The 22600-nt window shown below is 38.1% G+C and overlaps 1 protein-coding gene across 2 annotated transcripts in view; it reads left to right on the plus strand.

Moving 5' to 3' along the window:
• The window catches only part of RCBTB1 (RCC1 and BTB domain containing protein 1), a 53141-nt gene extending 36413 nt beyond the window's left edge, over positions 1–16728 (plus strand). The window contains exons 8-13 of one of the 2 annotated variants that reach the window (XM_036744504.1): positions 814–1004; positions 1894–2020; positions 4697–4848; positions 5393–5523; positions 11961–12071; positions 14695–16728. In XM_036744504.1, the coding sequence (XP_036600399.1) occupies positions 814–1004; positions 1894–2020; positions 4697–4848; positions 5393–5523; positions 11961–12071; positions 14695–14706 (724 nt within the window). In that variant the 3' untranslated portion in view covers positions 14707–16728. Of the gene's footprint in view, positions 1–813; positions 1005–1893; positions 2021–4696; positions 4849–5392; positions 5524–11960; positions 14660–14694 lie in introns of those variants that run through there. The other variant, XM_036744503.1, reaches the window with a different exon arrangement.
• Positions 16729–22600: the final 5872 nt, after the last annotated feature.

Here is a 22600-nt window from a genome sequence, read left to right on the forward strand (position 1 = left end):
TTCTATTAAAGTTAATATACACATGTCTCTCTTTTTTTTGTTTAAATGTGTTTACCTCATTCAAAAGAGAAGGAAAGTAGGGGCTGTCTCCCTCTGGCAATTGAAAATGAAGTACAGGCTTTTCTTCCAGTCAAATAGTATAATATCTTAATATGTGCTTTCAGCAGTGGATTTCATTTACCTCTCTAAATAAATATGTGGTTCTTATTTTCTTCTTTGCTACATCATTGTATATTTGGGATATCTTGAGGTTTTGGCTTTATGGCTTTGCTTAGAATGAATATTTTAAAATTAATGATTTTGGCTTTTATCTTTGCTGGATATTGATGGTGGATTTTTAGAGCATGTGGGCATGTTTCTTTTTTAAGAACTGGAAGTTCACTAAACAGACAGCCATCCTGACCAATACTTATCAGCCAAATGAACTGTTTGACCTCTCTGATGGGAGAACTTGCTTTATATTGAATACACCGCTCTACTGAGATTATATAAGCCCCAGGATAATGTCTGCTAAGTCATGGTTGCTGTGTTCATGTCTCATTTGGGAGGAGCCTCTGCACCTTTCTTCTAGCCAATTTTTCTAAAAAAATAACATTGAACACATTTATCATTCACTTTTAACTATGCCAACACAGAGTTGGGAGGAAAAGGAGAGAAATACTTCTTTCCTAAGCCTGTGCTCTGCTTCACTGTATCTGCATGTGCCCTGTTTTTTGACCCAGGTATTCTAGGCATGAACTTGAGTAACTTTGCATGGTGTTTCAGGCTTCCGTGGAAAATGAGTTATGTGATTTTCTCTTGGCAACTCTTTAGGGTGGTAGAGATCGCGGCCTGTCATTCTGCCCACACCTCTGCTGCCAAGACCCAGGGTGGCCATGTGTATATGTGGGGCCAGTGTCGAGGCCAGTCAGTGATTCTTCCTCACCTCACCCACTTCTCCTGCACAGATGATGTGTTTGCCTGCTTTGCCACTCCTGCTGTGACATGGCGCCTTCTCTCTGTAGGTGAGATAAACTCAAGAATTAAGTTTCAAGGGTAGCATCATTATGGGGACATAGTGCTAAGTACTTGAAAAGGTTTCTCCTATAGGACTTCTGTATCCTCATGTTTTTGTTTTTAAATGAAAAATGTGTTCAGTTCCTTTTGTTGTTTTTGGCATCTTTGGGTGCATTACAAAACAAATTTGTATAACAAGCTCTGTTCACACCAGGTGTAGTATGCCCTTAAGTTTCTAAGTTAAAGGCCTTTTTATATTACACTTTACATTTTGGTCAGGAAGATATGAGAACATGAATCAGGTTGTCAGTGGCGATGTGAAGGAGACTGAGGAGACAGCATCACTAAGACTTGGAAACTAACTAGATTTGGGAAACAAGAGAGAGAATGCTATGTCAAAGATGACTGAGGTTTTAACTCTGAGTACCTCTGTACCACTGATAAGAATTCACATTTGTGTTTTGGCAGGCAGACATTTGGTCTTGAATTGAAGGTCCTAACCATATCTAGCTGACTAGGACCAGATCAGTGAAGAAGGAAGAATAATGCTTCTTGACATTTAAGCCAAGGCTTGTTTATACCATTTCTGGCCTGAACTTTGTTTGCAAGGGACGGTTGCAGAGCCTTGTTTTATTCTGAAATAATTATCCAATGCTTTCAAATATAGGACCAGAATTTGGACTTTACAGATGTTTGTATTAATAAGCACCTAATATACTATAGATTCTTATCTAAAATATTTGAAAGAATTTGGAAGCAGTCATAGCTATCCTAGAGAACCAGGTGGAGCTCTCCATTGTGCTGATCTGTTCTAGTATAATGATCAGTAAATGAAGTAGTTTTGAGATTATGCATTATACATGATTATACTTTATGTGGTTGACTTATCTTCTGCAGAGCATGAAGACTTTCTAACAGTTTCAGAGTCATTGAAGAAAGAGTTTGATAGTCCAGATACTGCAGATCTGAAGTTTCGAGTGGATGGAAAATACATTTATGTCCACAAAGCTGTTTTAAAAATCCGGTATGGTCACGTAAGCTTTAGCAAGTGAATAATTGTATTGTAGAATTATTGTTTATGTTTTTTGCTATTTCAAGGTTTGGGGTTTCTTTTAAGAGTAGTGGTATCCAACCTTCAGATTTGCATATTATAGTGCAGTTTAGCCTTTTAAAAAAAATTTTGTTGATACCTTTTGTTTTGGCATCATAATGATTTCTGGAAACCTTCCCTCTTCTCCATCCCTTGATTGAATCCTTCCCTTTTAACAAAGCAAAACAGTTAAGCAAAAGCACCCTCTATAGTGACCACATTTGACTATGTATGCAACACTCTTCCCCAACTGTACATTCCCTGTGTTAGGAGAGATGGGGTATGAATTTTACCCATTTTTACTAAGTACAAATAAAATTTTACTTTTTACTAACTTAGAGGTAGGGTGATATTGTGTGTACATTTTATGTCTGGGGTAATTTTCTCTGTGCCTTCACAGAATCATAAGAATTGTTTTTGTGTTTGGGGAAGAAATCTGTTTACAGGGCTGTTCTTTAGGATTTAAGGGAACAAGAAAGGAAAGCCATTGTTCCATTGGATTGGTAGCCTGCAAAGAGGGAGCAGAGAGCTCAGCATGGTAGTTGGAGGGAGTGAACTGAGAAAAACGGAAAACCTCAGTAATTCCTTTCTTAGAAAACTATTGCTTTTGGGCTTTTCAGATGAAATATTTTTGTGTTTGACTCTAGCCATCCTTTCTAATTTTTTTAAAGAACAGAATTGTTTCAGTTTAAGCCCTCCTCCTTAAAATACTAAAGTGATTTAGTGAGTGTGAGTGCTTGAGCACTCTTCCCACTGACAAAGGGACCGACTCGTCTGTTTTGGGACTGAAACAGTTCTTCACCAAATGATGAGCTTCTCTGAACTTTGCTTAAATGAGAGATGTATTTGTTGCTAGAATGTATCTGAAGCCTTTCTGCTTAGCATTAGGACCTGCTAGAACTGGGACTCCATGAGCAACCCCCTTAAACTCAGTGTTGTGTCTATACATTACTGAAGCAACAAGAGAGAGTCTAATGAAATATCTGATACATATACATCAAAGCTGCTGAGCTGCTGAATGCTGCTTTTTTTTTTTTGAAGCAGTGGGTAATTATGGGTCTTAAACATTGCATATATCATCAAACTTACTTCATGTGTTGGTCAGTGTTGCTGAACTGCCTTTCTTTGAATTTTCTTTTTTTATTTATCACAAGTGCTGTTTTACTGAGTAAGGAAGGGAGGGGATACATTCAGAAATGAAGGTGATGAAAAATAAAATATTGACAAAATTTTTTAAATGATTTTTTTTATTTCAAAAGGGATTCATCTTTTGCTTTTTTTTAAAAGGATCTTTGAGTAGTTAAAAGATTTTACAAAAAAGGAGGAGAGAGGCTGGTAGGGCAAAGAAATTCAGAATGTTCGATTGGTAGTGACTTTTAATTCAAGATTGACCAGAAATGAGCCTAGACTATCTGAGAAAAATTTATGTCAGAAAAATGTTTAACTGACTAAAATTCAACCTATATACAGCCTTGTAAGAACACAATTATTGTATAACTTCAAATGTAGCTACATTCTTGGCCAAGGAAGTGAGTTCTGTCTCCACCATGCTTAGCACAGTGCCTGGCACATGGGACGCACTTAATAAATGTTGATTGATTGGCCAGTGAACGATCATTTAGCTAAAGCTTGCTCTCTGGTATCTGCTTCTGACTACTTTGGAGGGCGCAGGAACATTTCAGTCCCCATGTTATGTCTGCAGTTCTTTTCTTGTTTCTAAGTCAGGAGCCTTAGGGTTCCTGTGTACTTCACTGGTTTAAATAAGAGCCTCCTCGCTCAGTGACTCACCTTTCACTTAAAAATTCACAACCCTTTGTCAGTTATTGTTCAGTTGTTTTCAGTTGTGTCTTCAAGACTCCATGTATTTCACCCCTGATCCAGAGTCCTTTTAAAATCATACCACTGTCTCCAATGTACGTCATTTTACTTTCGCCAGTCATAGAACAATTATATATAAATGAGTTGAGGTACTCTAATGCCTTGTAAGCTCTCTCAAGTCCTTTATCATCTTTGAAACTGTTTCTTTACACTTATGTTTCTCCTTTCTATGCCTCTTTGGAATGTATTGTTCACATAGAAATGAAGCATCATTTTATATCATTCTGATACAAGCCGAATTGAGTAGCTAGATTTGCATTTGAAAGCTGTTTTTCCATATACAAGTATATTGATAGTTTTTATTTTTAAAAGTTCTTTTCCTATACTCTTAGGTATCAACGTTCATTTATAACAGCAGCAATATTTTTCATCTGTTGTTAGTTAATATAAATCTTTTCCTTTACACACAAAAAATACATTTTCCTGCCCATTTTATCATTAACTGCGCCACATGAAAGGGCTTTAAAGGGACAGGGTACCTTACTCAGAGATGGTAAACTGATCCATAGGGAAGTCAGCTGATGTGCCCTTTAATAAAGAGCAGTAACAAGGCCATGGCAAGATTGCCAGGATGGATGACTGGGGGGGATATGAAGCTAAGTAAAGATTTCATAACTGAAAAGGAAGATACTTCAAAGATATTTTTCATGTTTTGTGTGTTTGCTTCTTCCCCCCACCCTCTTTTGGTCATTTAACTTTGTTGGTTTTGTTTCCTGGTTTTGTTTTTTTCAGGTGTGAACATTTTCGAACCATGTTCCAGTCTTACTGGAATGAGGACATGAAAGAGGTGATAGAAATAGACCAGTTTTCTTACTCAGTGTATCGTGCCTTTCTCCAGTACCTTTACACGGACACAGTTGACTTGCCACCTGAAGATGCTATAGGTACATCATCTGTGTTTGACCTACCTAAGCTGTATAAATAAATACTTTCTTGTGGGTATTGTATAGCCTTAAGATAGGCAAAACTTAAGTTGAATTTTATGGATTCTCAAATGATCCTACATTTTGAAGTAAATTTTTTAAAAACTAGTATTTTGGTATTGTTGATGGTATTAATGCTATGAAACACTGAGCTAATGGTCATATTTAAATATAGATGTAGGCTCATTAATTTCGTAGTCCAAAATAGCTAATTCAAATTTAGGACTGTTATGGTAGGGGTAGGGGTTAGAGAAGGAATATTTGAAACCTTGTAAACAAAGGGAGGAGGAAAATGTTTTTTTAGTTTGGAGAAACTACACAGTTTGTTTGGGGTGGGATTGGTGGGAAGGGATTGGAGGAGATGTTATATTTTTAATAAGAAAAAAACTGCCCTTTGAAAAATCCTGCTGACTCACCTCTGTTCAGTTAACAAATAAAATAGAAGCATGGCTTGTGGTGGACTTGATTAATCCTTTCCATTCCTCCTCCCCACCTTTCATTTTAGGTCTTTTGGATTTGGCTACATCTTACTGTGAAAATAGATTGAAAAAACTTTGTCAGCACATCATCAAGCGAGGGATTACTGTGGAGAATGCCTTTTCGTTGCTCTCTGCCGCAGTCAGATACGATGCAGAGGTAACCTCACAGGGAACCCTGAGATCCTAATGTGACAGCTGGTGTGTTTCCCCCTTCTTCTGCTGTGTATGGGACTGAGAGGCATGACAGGGCAGCCGTGTTTTAGCCCTAGGGATCAGAAAAACGCATTCGTCAACTGCTGACTAGCTAATAAATTCAGCCTTGCTTCGTCATGACATGAATAATTTTGATTTGCTCTTTGGAATTAATTTATTTAGAATGTTTTCCATCTGCTTTTACTTTTAACCAAAAAGAGAATAAGAATGACCTACCAAGATCACTGTAGCTACACGGCAGATCAAGGCACAAAATGTCCCACCTGAGCAAATTAAAGGGGAGTATATTTGAGATCCAGCGTCTGCTCGTGGTGTAGCATGCATAGACCACTCTTGCCCCGAGCATGAGCCCTATTTGTGAATCTGTTTTCCCTTTAAAAATACTTTGTTACTGTCTAATTATGACTGATGAACTACTTTTTAGAGAATTTGCTGTGAGTCCTTTTTTAGGCTTTGTGACAGACAGGCTTCTCTATTACATTGGTTGTTTATAATGAGAGAAAACTAAGAATAGTTGTCTGGAGGGTGAAATGGTTTTCTTTACATTTATAAAACTAAAAGTATTTTTAAGAAGCACTCTATGCAGCTGTTTTTCCTTATATTTGGATTCATAGTGTGGTAGAGTGAGAAGGGACATCATGGGGGTCATTTCTCTCGTTTTACAGAAGAGACAGCTGAGGGCCAGAGAGAAGTGACTTGCCCAAGGTCATATGGCTCATTAAGCCTTAAGGAATGTAAATTGAATACCAAAATTAATCCGTTCTTTATTATATTTAGAAGCAGTTGAGGTCTGACATGAGTAAAGTGCTGAGTTCATGAAAAACCTGCATGGGCTAACTAAAGAAACCACACACCATGGCCAGAAACATGTAGCAGAAGAGAAATTTCACATTTGACATCTTTGTCAGTGTTGTCCCCTGTATTTTCAAAACATTATCATATTTAGGTTTGATTCTTTTTATATTGTTTTATAAGCATTTCGATGTTTTTGTATGACTGACTTTCAAGTCCTAAAATGGGTGGAGCCACCACCAAATCCAGTAGTTTTCCATTTAAAAAAAAATAAAGCATTGACTAGAATGCCTTAAGTAGTGTTTCTTTTATTTAGTATTCAGTATTCACCATTCAGAATTTGAGTCATTATAGCAAAAAGTAACCTGTTTATTATGTATGTTCATTATAGGTTAGGAAGCCTTTGCTGACTCAATAAAAACTTAATTTTAAAACTCTTCATATAAACTTAGCTGTGATACAACGGGTCTCTTCCCCTCCCTTTTCTTTTTTTTCTTTTGAGGAGGAAGGGTAGGGCAGCAACAAGACAGGAAGAAAGAGCCTGAATAACCAGTGTATTTATATTTTCATTTCCATATAATCATTGCTGCTGCTCTTCTTCAAAACAGGTGGTGAGATAATTCTGAAGTAAATGTGCGAATAAAATCAGTGTGATATATTTGAAATGAGTTCTTATGCTGTAGGCTCTCGACCACCATCAAATCCAGTAAAAATTGTGAGCAAAACACACCTACTAGAGAAGGTCTTAATCGTCATTGTAAAATCTATAAGCACTCTTTAAAAAAAAAAAAAAGTGTGGGTTTGTTTTTTTTGGTTTTTGGTTTTTTTGTTTGTTTTTTTGCTTTTTATGATCAAGGAATTTGGGGGTTAAGTATATATTTAAAATCTATGGGAATCAGTTAGATGAAGCTGGATAGTAGATATGAAAATAGAGAACATCCATTCATTTCTCTAGCTTCCTTGTACTATTGGTTTGTTAGGCAGCAGAATAATCTCTTCTTATTTTTCTGTGTAAGAATTTATTCCTTAAGGATTATGGGATCTTAGATCTAGAGCTGGAAGGGGCCTCAGAGGCCAGGTAGTCCAGCCTCCTTAAATCCCAAGGAGGTGATATGACTTGTCCACAGTCTCACAGGTAGTAAGAATCATATAGGATTTGAATCCAGGTCCTCTGAATCCAGAGCCAGCGTGATTTTTGCTGTTCCATGGTAACTCCACAAGTAGAAAGGCAAACCTAAGAGTTTGCTCAGAGATCTTGAGTTCTTTTTCCGTCGATTTGCTTGCGATGTGTGTATTGAGAGTTCTTGCCCTTGACCTGTGTGGTCCAGCTTTTTTTTTCCCCTTTCAAAGACCCAGATGACTAGTTTTCACATGACATCTTGATTTATTATGTCCATATATGGGAGGTGAAAAGGGACTCTCTTACCCTCACAAAAAAAGAGTTGAGGTCACTCTGACCGAAAATATTTTTTACTTCTATTATGATGTCTAGTGCTTTGGAAGGAATTAGAGTTGCAGTTTTTCACGTTTTATTTTATGGTATTTGAAAAACACAGCCACTCAGTCAGGTTCTTGGCCCAGTTACCAGTCAGGTGTTAGTGGACCAAGGATACGCTTCCAGTTTTCTTATCCACATATGGCATGTTAGGGAGTTGTCACATGCTTGTGGTTTTTCCAAGCTATTTCAAAGGTACTTCCATACTAATAGTCTCAATAATCAGTCGTTCTGGTTTTATATATAAGGGAAAAAAGATTCAGGATTGAGGTCAGAGCTTCACTGAGGTCAAGCTACTGGCTATTTATGGGAGTCGACCATTGCTCTGAGCATTAGGGACCAAAAATATTGTGCAGTTTTTCTTGTTTCCTAAATAAAGGAAAAATAATTTTGCTTTTATGGTCCAGAATGCTTTCTAATGATTTAGGAAATGAAATTAGGCTGTAGAAATGGTGAAAGCAGAGTATGGCTAAATTATTTGACAGTATGAAGAATTTTTTTTCCTGTCTCTAGATTTGGAATAAAATTGTAGATTATTTATCTCCAGTGTATCTCAAATGAAAGCTTTTTAGCCCTCTCTTCAATATCTGGAAATCACCGAGAAATCATTACCTAGTAAATCTGATATAGCTTTCCAAGTGTCTAACGTAGTGCTCTGGACACATTAAAATGTCATATGAATCAATGATTTTTGTCTACTTGTATGAGCCTTCTTATAACACTTTCCACCATGGCATTCAGTATAAGGTTAGTTTGTGTTTCTTAAAGTATCAGAACAGCTAATAATGTAGTCCATGAGCTAAATAATGGTAAATTGGTTTGTTCAGAGCTAAAAAGTAGTCCATATCATCGATGCTGAGAACAGTGTTACAGTTATACCAAGGCCCCATTATAGTCTTCCTATTATGGCTTCTTCCTTTTTCCTCATTTTAGAAAAGCGTGTGGCAGGTTGTAAAATGCATCAGCTTCTATCTTGAACTTAAAAAAAAATCCCAAATGAACAAGGTTTCCTTGTCCTTGGAACTACAGGTATGGTACTTGTGACGTTTAGGAGGTTTTGTATATTGCTGTGCCTTATCCAAAGCAGACTGTTGTGTTTGGGTAAGCATTGCCCTATTGCCTTTTTAAGACAAGAGGGAAGATCTGGTCATTTCTAGATGTAAATGAAGAGATGATGCTTATAAATATGGAACCATCTTCTTCACCACCATCACCCCAACCAAGTCTCTGTCTCCCCACCCTCTCTCCACTTGCCTTCAAAGAAGAAATTATTCCATCAGAAGAAGGATGTTTACCTCATTCATATGTCATTGGCAAACAGGCTTAGAAGGGGTTCCTAGGTGATTCATCCTTTATTCTGCCTATGCTATCAGGATGGCCTGCTCTCAGTGTACCAGCATAGGCTACTTTCTCAAAGATGTGGTGACTCTTTCTCTTTAATAGTAGTATAAGCTACCCTAATAATGAATCTCCAAAATAAAATAAAACCTATGGGGAATTAAAATTCAGTTTTCGTGATTCTGCAGTACACATGCTAGAAACCTACCAGTTAGATGAATGGTCGGGGGGAAGTGGGGAATGGAGGAGAAGGTAGCAGGGAGGACAAAGCTAGCATGAACTATTTAATACTTTAAAATGCAGACAAGAATGAAGCTTAAAAAAAAAAGGTTGCCAAATATAAAGGTTCTTATGAATCTATTTTTAATAGTTTCATTCTATGCTGAAGAATTTGAGAAGATTATTCCTTCAAGTAAGAGAAGCTGTCTTTCTGAGAGAGTTTAGTCTATTAATTTTCTTGGCAGTCTTTTTTTTTCTTTTTTTTTTTTAACAATGGGAAGCTTTTATCCACATGGTCATGAATTCTCAATCAGTGCAATTTGAGTTGATGAGAGTTTTACTGAACTAGAAATTCAGCTTGCTTTCTCTTTTTACCATTGGAAATTATACAACTCAGACTTAGCATTTTAAAAAAGAAATGCATCTTTTAAAAAATGACAAAGTTTGGGAAATAGCTTTAAAATTCATCACTGATTAAGGAGAGTTACCACATTTGGAACTTAATCCATGGCTTATAAGTCTGTCTGGAGAAATTTTCTATTTATGTAAGTCTGTTTCCATTCCTACTTCTATTTATGTGGGGGAGGGCAGCAGTCTCTCCCTGGAATGTAATTCCATACAGCGCCTCCTACATTTTTGGGAATCTCTTTTTTGGTGCTCTCATCGACTCACTGGATTCAACTGTCATCTCTATGCAGATGACTCCAGAGTCTATACAAGGGCACCCTGCACATCCATCCAGTCTCATTTCTCCCATAAGCTCCTATGATTTCAACGGAAACTCCCCAGTGCAGATCAGCCGCTGACTTAACAACTAGAGAGTTTTAAAATGTTCCCTTCACCTAGAAGTTAAGGGACTTGCTTGGGGTCACACAGCTAGCCCTGAGCAGAGACTAGACTTGAACCCTGGTCTTTCTGACTCGTAGGAAGTCTTCTCTATTCTCTGCTGTGCTTCTATGACTCCCTATGTTTACTTTATCCAGAACTATTATTTATCTTCCTGTATTAGTCCACGGGTATCATTCTTCTATGGACGGAGAATCATGTAGTTTAGTGCTTAATCTAGCTTATAATACATGCTACTTGGCTTTGTATTCAACTGCACAATAACAATTGAATTATAAATGTATACTTCAGACCCTTGGATCCAGAGGTTCTTTTATTAACACTTGAGTAATTCTAGTCCAAAGTGCATTTGGTTTAGAAAAAACTGGCTTCAGGCATCATTGAGCTAATACAAATAAGACTGTAGGGGACAAAAGTAGCCAACACTGTTTACCTTTTGGAGGCTATATTCACTGGGTAGGTTTCTGTGGTAAATGTATTGTTTTACCTATCAGCTAGGTCAGAGTGACCCTTTGAGGCATTTGTTTGCTGGGCTTTCAGTCAGGGACAAAGAGGGATATTCACTAGTCATTTCTTCAGCTCAGGACCTATTTCTCTGTATTCTTCCCCTCTGCCCGTGTCAAGTTCTGAAAAATCAGAGCGGGGCTATAAAGGCCTGTCGATATTCTAAATATTATCCTCTTTACTTAAAGGAAACTCAAGTTTAGTGGTCCTTGGCTCACACGATAGCACAGCTTTTGAGTGCCAGCAGGGCAAGATACAGTGGTCATCATATGGTTTGTGAAGGGGACTTGTGGTGTGTGTTATGTATTTTTTTTTTGGTTTTGTATGCATGCCCAGATTCTGTCATTTATGGAAATAAAAGTTTTTTTAAAAATAAAAAAGTTGAAAGATTCCTCATTATAGGTTATAGTATCATAGATCTAGATTGGAAGAGAGCTCAGAGGCCATCAAGTCCAGTCCCCTAATTTTACAAATGTGGAAATTTTGGTGCCTTGCCCAAGGTCATATAAATAGTAGATGTTGGAAGAAGGACTCTAGCTAGGTCCATTGCCTCTTATAAAGTATAATCTCCTTTGAGATAATTCCTGTGAAATGGTCTATAGTAATTACTACTTATATGAAAGCTACAATCATCCTCCAAGTGTGCTGCTGTTTTTTACTGACTGGATAAAATCAGGGCTTGCTTTGTTTGAAAACTGATAATCTTGGGAGCTTTACTTTTTAAGATTTAAGGAAACAAAAGCCTTTTCATTTAGGGGTACCCAAAAGCAAGATTTAGGTAGGCACATAATACATTTTTAACTACCTTCTCCAGAATGTTTCTTCATCATTTCTACATTTTTTTCTTAGTAAAAACTAAGATCTCCCTTCATTTCTCTCCTCTGTTCTCTTATTGAAGGGAAACTCGAATGCCTTTCCCAATTTGATTGTCCTTTCGATAACTGAGGAGAAAATATTTATCCAGTATGATATCTCTCACAGAGTTTTTCCTCAACAAATTAAACAAACCATCTTTTTTTAGTGTGCCATATTTGTTCTCCTTTCTTCTGCCATCTGCATTTGGTCCCTTACGTGCCTACCTATCTTAAAATTAGTTTCCGGTCTTCTTTGGGGAGGTAAGGGAGGAGAAAATAGTTCAACTAAAGCTAATAAAAAGGCCTCTTGTTTTTATTTTTGTGTGTGTCTAGGATTTAGAAGAATTCTGCTTTAAGTTTTGCGTCAATCATTTGACAGAAGTTACACAGACTGCAGCATTTTGGCAAATGGATGGCCCTCTACTAAAGGAATTCATTGCTAAGGCCAGTAAATGTGGAGCCTTTAAGAACTGAAGCATATGGCTGTGAGTTGTATGTATGAGGGGTGTGCGTGTGTGCGTGCGCGTGTGCATGCATGTGTGTGTGCGCGCGAGTGCTTGTGCTCGAGTGTGTGTTCTCTAGGGCATTATTGCTGATGTGCCCAGTGTGTGCCCTACAGGCTGATGTAATTCTGCAGGTAAAACAAAACAAAACAAAAAAAAAAAACCACAACCAAACAAACTGTATTTTACTCCAGAGAGAAGTCTCTGCATAGAAACTCATGAAGAATGTACTGTTTTCTCTCTACCCTTTCGACCAACTCCTGTTGCCAGACTTGCACAGTTTTAAAGGGTGACTTTTTCTCACATTTTGATTGGAACATTGGGAAGGGACAAAAGCTAGCTGTTGCTTCAGTTCCAAAGAGAACCCATGCCTGAAGAGTGGAAGTTTAGAGCTAGGAAGCCACTGGTTTGGTTTACAGAGCACTAACCCTTGGGCGCCAGGCTTGGAAATGTTTCACAAAATGTTAGAATTTTTCATGAATAGGGGACCTCTGGATTTCTTTAACTCCTGTGGGTTAACAGGTAACATAACATATCTTTTGTTGAGGTGCTGCATGAGTTGTGAGTCCGGTGGGATTACTATGAAGGAACAATTTGGGTTGCTCAGGCTTTCGTGTCTGTGCCATCATACTTTTGTTTTCCCTGTCTAGTATATGGAAAAAAAACCGTGTTTTACAAGTGCTTAAAGGAAACTATGCAGTCAGTACTCTACAGGACATATATAAAATGTAAACTTATAAAGGTATATGACAAGGATTTTAAAAGCTCTTAAGATTTAAACACACAAAGCATGGTAACTTTTGAACTAACCTTGAAATGATGATGGATGTGACTGCTTTTTGAAGGCAGGAGGTATTAATTAGTCTTATTATTAAATCCTCTATAAACTAGGGCTACCACCTTCTGCCCCCCTCCCTCGAGGGCCTTTGGATTTTGGATGACATTTTTACCTTACTGAAGTGGTGCATATTTACAATTAATTGTTTTTAATTTCTAATGTAAATATGTGGACTTATAAAGGAAAATAATTACATCCTATGTACTTTCAGAAATCCTCTTGCTTTCCCAGCCATCAGGTGTAATGATTAATTTTCCTCCTCAGTTCAATAAACACATAGGTAGGTGCATGACCTAAGGCATGGGGCCCCCAGTTAAAGAACAATAGGTCTCCTAGGAACACAAGTATTCTGTACTGCATCTTGGAAGGCTTAATGTAATTTTTCCTAGATCTGTTATTTGGTCCAAATACTCTTGCCATTTGTCAAATTAAATTCTGAACTCAGACACATTCTGTGGATTTCCCACCCATTATTGGCCCATGTGCAAGATTTTTTTTTTAATGTAGCATTTTATTTAAGTAGGTGCTCTGTCATTTCAGTTATAATTATAAAATATTTGACTTTTAGATAGTGTTAGATAAGGAAGCTGCTGAATGAATATGTCTATATATGTAGATTGTTCATTGCCTTTAAAAAGGGAACTTTTTTTTTTTTACCTCCAACCCTCTACAGGGATTTGTTTCCAAAGTTGTACCAAGCTCTCTTGCTCTGTTGTTAAGTTGGAGGGTTTTTTAGGTAGGAGGGGAGAGGTGAGGCAAATTTTTCCAAGTCTTTTTAGTGGAGCCCCAGAATTTTGGAGGTAGACAGAAATTAGTCGTCATTCGAACAGTAGTTTTGCATGAGGCTGTAGCTGCTATTTTTAGAAGCTGTTGGTTAATTTTAAAAATGAGGCCAAAAAGTTAGTATTCAGTGGCATGTTAAAAAAAAATGCAAAAAGAGACACTCAGACCTCCCTTTCTTGACCATGCATATGGGCTTTTGTTGCAAGCAACTAGAACCCATGAATTTCTAGGTAAGAATCAATTGTGCAGTATGATGGGATTTTTCTTAATAGATTGGGAAATACACACTAATTTATTGACCACCAGTACTGTAGTAGGCAGTGTATGTAATAAATGCCACTACTCAGTGGATTTACAATCTGAATAAAACAAAAATTTGAGTACCTATTACAGACAATAGCTCTTCAAACAAAATTGTTTATCATCTTCGAATAAGACCTGGGGTTCTTGTACTAAATCAGAATGAGAATTTTCATTCTCATCATCCTGATTTAGTACATATAAATGGATGAAAGTGAAACAAAAAGTGAAAATTGCTGAGTGCCTCATTAAGTCACTGAATAATTGTAGGGTGGGGTAGGGGAGAGTGTGGAGAGATTAGGGCTCCTGAGTCCTTGGAGAGTCTTCCAAGTATCTTTTCCCCCCTTTAAGTACTACCACAGTAATGGTGTCCCTCCTCCTACTGCACTTTGTCATTGATCCCAGTAGGAAACAAAAACACTTTAAAGGAATTGATTTTTGCAACTAATGTGAAAGTAGAAACCAAAGTGTTCACATTTCTTAAAGCAGCCCTAAGTGTACCCTTGAACTTCTTAGTGAAGTGATATTTGATACAGTAAGTAGTACGTAGGTGATATTGTATTTATGTAATGTTTAGGATGCCATGTTAATAAAGCAATCTGTTAAAATGGGTGTGTGGAGTTTTTAATGTTGTGATCCACAGGTGAGAATGTAAGCTGCCTCCAGTGGGACTCCTGGATTCAGTCATGCTGCTGAAGCCCCTGAAACTTTTCCAGGTGTGAAAACGCCCGATAATTGAGTATTGCCTATGTACAGAGCAACAGGCACAGTGCTCTGGAATGTGCCAGAATGAGCGGAGCTGGGTGAGGTTAAGCTTGGACGGCTTCCTGAAGGAAATCATTGTGTATTGCTAGGAAGATCAGAGATGGTTTCCCACCAAACCATGTGTGTAAGGGGGATAGCATGAGCAAAGGTTCAGAGATATGAACTCATTCCCTGCTCAGAGTTAGTTTGGGTCGAGTTGTATTGGTTGGAGAGGAGAGCACAAATCCTTCCTTTCCCCTGACTGTTCCCCCAATTTTTACTCTGTTTTGCTCCTCTTTCACAGCCAGACTGTCACAAAAAGCTGTCTATCCTTGTTGCTTCCATTTCATATCCTTCGCTTTTCCATCCAGCCTCTATCCCTGTTTTTCAATTGAAATTGCTCTCTCTGTAGTTCCAAAACCAAAAGCCTTAAGTCCTTATTCTTGACCTGACTACAGCACTTAACTCTGTTGACCCATCCTCTTGGTTCTTTGTTGTACTGCTCTGACCTGGATCTGCTGGTACTTTGTCTAGCTACTCCTTAGTCTCCTTTATTACATTGTTATCATGCACATCTTGCTCTCTTTGTGGGTGTACTGGGGCTCCCCTCTCTTTAGCAAGAGTTTTTAACCTGGAGTTCACGAATTTGTTTTCTTTTTAAAAATATTTTTCCTAATTGCATTTTAATATAATTGGTTTTCTTTGTAATCCTACATGTTTTATTTTGTGCATTTTAAAACATTGCAAGAAGAGGTCCATAGGCCTCTCTAGACTCCCCAAAAGGGTCTGAGTACAGGACAAAGAAGACTAAAAGCCCTTGCACCATAACATCTCTTCATGATCTTATCAACTCCCTTGGATGCAGCTATTATCTCTAGGCAGATGACTCCCAGAGCCATATAGTGAGTCTTCTCTCTCCTGAGCACCAGTCCCACCCACATCACTAGCTACCTACTGGGCATCTCCAACTCATCGTGCCTAAAGTTTCTTTCCTCTGAAATCCAGGCCTCCTAACGTCCTTATTTCTGTCATTCTTTCAGTCACTCAAGTTCACAATCTAGGAATGCTCTGTGATGCTTATTCTCATTTCCCATGGCCAGTCACCTGTGAGGTCTTGACCATAAGCATCTCTCGCTTATATCCCTATACATTCACACCACAATTATGCATCGTTCAGGCCTTTTTCTTTTCTGGCTTTTTGGCGTTGTCTCCTCATTGGCCTGCCTACCTCTGTTTTTTTTTTGTTTCTTCTTTAGTCCGTACTGCATGCATCCACTCAGTTGTGAGTCCTGAAGCATGCCCTCCTCCGCTTGAAAAATTTCAGTGGCTCCCTCTTGCCTCTAGGATCAAGTACAAACTTTTCTTTTTTGGCATTTAAAGCTCTTTGTAACCTGCTGTCAGCCTTATTACGTAGTCTTTTCCCTCGCACACTCTATATTCCAGCCAGACTGACCAGTTTGCTGCTTTCCATCCATGATGTTCCCTCTCCCACTGCAAACTGGTTGAACAAATCGTTCCTCATGCTTAAAATGGACCCTTTCCATGCTTCTGCCTCTTGGGAACCCCTTCAAAGCTCGTCCCAACTGCTACCTCCTGCAAGAAATTTTCCTGTTATTGGTACTCTCCCACCAAGTGATTTTGTATTTCTTTTTGGATAGATTTCACATTTACTTATTTTGTATTTATATTGCATTCTTCCGGGAGACTCTAAGCTTCTGGAGAGCTTCTAGGAGCCAAGGTCCTCTTTCACTTTTATCTTTGGTCTTCCCAGTACGCAAAGCAGAGGGCCTGGCCTATATAATAGGGTACTTCTAATCAGTGACAGATAAATTGAGTGGAAGCCTAAATGGGAAGAAGGGTCTATATCAGGAAGACCCGAATTCATATCCCCCCCCTTCCCTAGACACTAGTGTGTGACCCTGGGCAAGTTACTTCTGTCTGCCTCAGTTTCCTGATCTGTGAGATGGGGCTAACATATCTCCCAGGGTGGTTGTGAGGATAAAATGTGATCGTATTTTTAAAGTGATTTGCAAACTTCAAAGAGCTATAGAAATACTGGCTGTTAGTAGTAGTGGTGATAGAAAGAACATTGGATGAGGAGTTGAAAGACCCAGATTCTTGTCCTGCTTCTGCTGTTAGTTGTAGTTCCTCAAACATGTCACTATTGTTTTTGGGTCTCCATTTCTTCATAAAATAGTGGGTCAGACTATGAGCATGGACTCCAAGTTAAAGAGCCGGGGTCGCACCGACAGATTACAGGGGGTTTGTAAATTTGGATAGAGGGAAAAGTTACATCTTTTTTCAGTATAATTATTTATCTTTGTTAGCCTGTATTTTTTTATTTTATACATTTAAAAACATAATTCTGAGGAGGGATCCTTTGACTTCATGATAAAAAGTTAACCCCGGGACTAGATGGTCTCAAGGGATTTTTTAAAAAGCACTATTGCTTACTCTCGTACCATTCTCCAAGTATGACTGTGTAATGGTAATTTAAATGGGAAGATCTTTCACATCCATTAACTGGCGTCACCACATTTAGCTACCATACCATAGGAGCAACTTTCAGACTCTGAAGCAATGCATTAAAAACTTCACACACCCTTCTTCCATCCTGTCCTGATATATGTAGGTACATCACTCAGCCCAGCAGGTCTTTAAATAAAAAACAAGTTTCTTATGAACTTAATCATTAACAAACATAAAATTTCACTAAAGACCAAAAATGGGGTTATATGTGAAACTGCAAATTTCTGCTAAGATTGTTTTTGATATATATTAAACACAGTAATAATAAAACTACCCTATTTCTGCCCCTTCTAAACTTAACCTTTTCTTCTGTGGTTTTTCTTAATGTTCACACACACACACACACACACTTTTTGCATCTTTATCACTATCCTGTAAATGAAGTAAGTATAGTCAGGCAAGGTAATGAACACATTGGCCATGTCTGAAGATGTGTATTCCCCGAAGACCATGATAAAAGAAATACAAAGCCTGGATGTTATTTTTTCAAGAAATCAAAATTAAAACTGCCCACATCTGTTAGCACCAGAGGGCAAAATGGAGATAAAAAGAACCTACTAATCACCTCATGAAGGAAATCCTTAAAGGAAAACTCCCAAGAATGCCATAGCCAAAATCCAGAAATAAGCAGTTCAAAAACTAAGGAACTACAGTCAGGTTCACACAAGACCTGGCACCTTCCATTAGAAATGAAAGGTCTTGGGATACAGTATTCTAAAAGGCAAAAAGTATATAGACTTACAACCAAGAATAACGATCTTAGAAATCTGAGTATCATCCTACTGGTAAAATTAATGGAATAGAGGACTTTCAAGCATTTATAATGAAAAGACCAGAGCTGAATAGAGACATTGCAGTGCAAACACACTAGTACAGAAGGGGCTGAATGATAAAGCAATACTAACATTCTAATGGGGGGAAAAGACATGTCCATTCAGAACTTTACTGTTTTCAAAGGATACTGAGGTAGTTAAATAAGAAAAACAGGACTTGAGGGGTAGATTGATTCTGTTCTGAGTGTTTGGAGAGGAGAGAGAAAGGGAAGGTGGAAGAAATAAGCTGATGGGGGAAAAGGAGGAAAGCAGGAGTGGAATGTGGTATTTCTCGTAATTGGGGGCTGTGAGAAGAAGAATGTAAAAACATGGAGAAAGGGATAGAGAGAGTGGACATCAGATAAATCTCGTTCAACTGTAGCAGAAAAAAAAAACAGTTGTAGAAATGCATCAAACTGAAAGGGAAAACAAACGGGGATAGAGAAGGAAAGGAGTATTAAAAGGGACCAGGGAAGCAAAACAAATTTCTTGATCCTGAAGTGAGGGGAGGAGGGGTGGGTTAAAAAGGAAAAGGAGGAAAAAAAAAAAGCAAACTAGAATCTTAAGGGGCTTCCCATCCGTTGGGAGATGGCCGAACAAATTGCATTAAATTACTATATCGTAACTATGAAAGGCATTTTCAGAGAATCCTAGGTAGTAAGACCTGATGAAAAGTGACCCAGCCAGAATAACTTAGGAGGATACATCATTAAAAAAAAACAAACCTTGAAAAGCTTAAGAATGTGATGTAATGTAATCAATGTAATGACCGCCCATATTTCCAAGGGGCTTATAGATGAAGCATGCTACCCACATCCTGAGAGATAGGACTCAAGGTACAGAAAAAGAAGCACAGTGTGAATTAGTTTTGCTTGACTGCTTAGTTGTTAGATGGAATTTTTCTTTCATTTTCATTAAGGGTAGGTGAGGTAAGCAATAATGATTTTTTAAAAAAGACACTTGAAACTTGTTTTTTTTTTCCCATGTACACAGACACACCAAAGGAAGCACAGGGCAAGCATAACAATTTTGAAAGTAATTTGTGAAATGTAATATACTTGTTTTTTAAAAAGCATGCAGTGTTGTGTAGGTTTGCTGTTTCATATACAATCTTCTCTGTGTATCCTGCTGTGTGTATGGAAATGTGCTTTTTTTGTGTTTGTTTAATTTCCAATTAAAAAAAGAATTTATGTCTGTGGCTCTCATTGCATCTCCTTTGCCAAGTGATAGGGGACATGCTTCATCATTATTAGTTTTCTGAAGAATCATGATTGGTTGTAGTGTTGATCAAGAGTTCTGCAGCTCCTTGAAGTTCCTTTACATTATTTTGGTCATCAGGTAAATTATTTTCATGATTCTATTAATTTCACTCCTTTCAAACAAATCTTAGTTTTCTCTGAATCAGTCATCCGTAAGTTCTTAAAGCACAATTTTATCTTCATATACATTTTTTTCAGCAGTTGCCCAATCGACAGATACCCATTTTGTTTCCCATTTTTTGCCACTACAAAAAGTGTTGCTATAACTTTTTGCATGAGTCTCTTACCTGTTCTTGAAGACCAAATGAACTCATGTGTAAAACACTTTGCAAACATTAAAGTGCTACATAAATGCTAGCTTTAATTACATGTTATTTGACTTCATTGGTGCTTCATTGTCATACCAGTACTAGACGAATATCCCAAAGAGGACAATTCCTTCTTTCAATCTTCCCAGATGACACCAAGCACTCATCTAGTGCAACAGCCGACAACATCGGGCAGCTATGCCATCTTTCATGGGTATTGGAGTGAAGACATTAACTCATCCACTTTTTACGGTATATCTCATGTACATCCCTTGCCTTACTGAGCCTTCAATATCTCTAGACTATGACCAAGTCTTCCAGTTTTTTCTTTCCAAGTTTCCCATTAGTCTCAGTCTGTAACTATACTTCCTGGCTCCCTAGAAACTTAGAACCCTGTTATCTTCTGGTGACAGAATTTTAAAGGTTCTAAGTATGTGAGAAAACAAACTGAATTTTTCTGTTCACCTACTTCCTTCTACCCTCTCCAAACAAACAAGAATGTTGACGTATAAAATCTCCTGTCATCACAGGCAGACTACAAGTGAGAATTATGCATGTGCTACCCAGCTAAAAGGGAAACCACTAACAAACTTGTGCACATCTGATTGTCATGGGACAATTTCAAATAAAATGGTAGACTGGGCAAACATTCATTCAATAAAACATTTGCTGGATACCTCTTAAGCACCTCTCATATGCTAGATATTGAGTTGGGAAATAGGCATTTGGAAGTATAAGACAATGTCCTTCATGGAGAGTCCAAGAATACTTTCTTTGCTTTTTTTGGGGGGGGGGGAATAAGGGAAGAAGTTAAATTATGTTAAGTGGAAGGTCATAAATGTCCACTTGGGTTCAAATGTCAGCAACCTGCCAACAAAAATGGGCAGGAAACAAGTTTCCTAGTCTACCAGAGAAATACGGGGTAATTGTAACAAAATTAAGGTAGACTGAGGCACAAAGTTCCAAGCACAATTTATTAGTAACTGGGACCTCAGCTTCCTGAGCAAAGCTAAGACCGCAAATGAGGGAGACAATTCTCTTTTCTAGTTTTGGGGAGTACATAAAATAGTAAGCCTAGCATCATAAATGGAAGAAAATATGATTGGATGGAAGTTTGGGAGTGAGGACTAGCAACCCCCTCCTTCCCTCCTGTGACTAAGAAATGTTCATTGTTTGAGTCTTTGCATCTGCAAGGGCAAAGATATTCTTTGGATAAGAAACCAGACATCCTTGAAGGATAGCTTGGTGGTAAAGACACTAAACCAGACTCTCTACACCTGCTTCCTTCAAGGGCAAGAGATTTCCTTGACACGAGAATAGAACCTAAATTACTCTTTCTGAAATACTGTAGGTTTCCTTCCTGATGAGGGAGAAGCCTGTTCAAGAACTCTGTGAAGCTGCTCAAGAGTTAGGAAGGACTTTAATTTGATGTTCTTGCAAGAGTTGATATATGACACTGACTTCATCTGGGAGTTCCCTAGATTGGGGGAATCACAAGTCCAGCCCTTATCCCTATGCTTTTGAAGAATCCTTTTACAAGACTGGAAGCTGAATGATGAGAGCTGATCAGTTAGGTCAGCAACCAAGATGGTACTAAAACACTATATTTATTCAAACTTAACATGAGAAATGGATTTCTAAACTTAATTCATTACAGGCCAACTGAACTCTGAACTAATTTCAGAGACAAAGACCATGAGTTAGGCAGTTACAGGACAAAATCAATGAACTGTATGTAGGATCATTTAAAAAAAGGCAGGATCAATCTGATTATTTCATTCCCTCCCCGCCCCCTGCCCCAATCAGTGAGAGACAGGTATGTCTCTCATAGTTCACTTATCTATAGCTTTTTTTTAAACATGGTCATTATCAGTAGCATGCCCTAACATAAGCATTTCTTTTTTTTTTTAAATGCAATTTATTTATTTAACATATTTGGTTTTCAGCATTGATTTTCACAACAGTTTGAATTACAAATTTTCTCCCCATTTCTACCCTCCCCCCCCACTCCAAGATGGCTTATATTCTGGTTGCCCTGTTCCCCAGTCAGCCCTCCCCTCTATCACCCCCCTCCCCTCTCATCCCCTTTTCCCTTCCTTTCTTGTAGGGCAAGATAAATTTCTACGCCCCATTGCCTGTGTATCTTATTTTTTAGTTGCATAACATAAGCATTTCTGGTGCAAGTTCAGAACAGGCTTTAACACAGCAATTGATGCAAAATCTAAATAGGATTATAAGGCAGAGGGCAATAAGTGCCCATTACCAAAAGTGTTTAATAGACCGTTTCCCTGTAGCCAAGTGAACCAAGAGGAGAGAGAACACCAGGGGTCACCTGAGGGAGGTAGTTGTGTTTCTGCTATAACTTGTTGCGAGGGCAATAAGTGCCCATTTACCAAAAGCGTTTAACAGACCATTTCCCTGCAGCCAAGTGGACCAAGAGGAGAGATTCCACCTGAGGGAGGTAGTTGTGTTTCTGCTATAACTTGTTGCATCTTATGTAAGCTTGTCACAATTTCTACTTACCAGTTAATGTAAGAACAACTGTTTTGCTCAGTCATAGCACAAGCCATGATAAAACTATCTAAAACCATGGACTAATTTTAGTGAGATTTACATATCATCAAGGTAACCAAGGAAACTCAGCAAACAGATACAGTGAAACAAAAAGCCAAAGTAGTACAGTAATGAGCATCAATATTAACTAACATCAAGCTGCCTTGTAGCTTAGTAAACCACTCCTAATATCCATTTAATCCATACATTTGGATCTCGGATATCCTATGTAGTCACATGGTCCCTGGAAACATCTTCTCTTCAACATTCTGGAATAGGTCTCACTCTCAGGGCAGCTCTGAAGGGGGCTCCTCTTCAGTAGATTTGCTTCTCTGGTTCCAAGT

This window comes from Trichosurus vulpecula, chromosome 2 (assembly GCF_011100635.1).
Source record: "Trichosurus vulpecula isolate mTriVul1 chromosome 2, mTriVul1.pri, whole genome shotgun sequence".
Lineage (NCBI taxonomy): Eukaryota > Metazoa > Chordata > Mammalia > Diprotodontia > Phalangeridae > Trichosurus > Trichosurus vulpecula.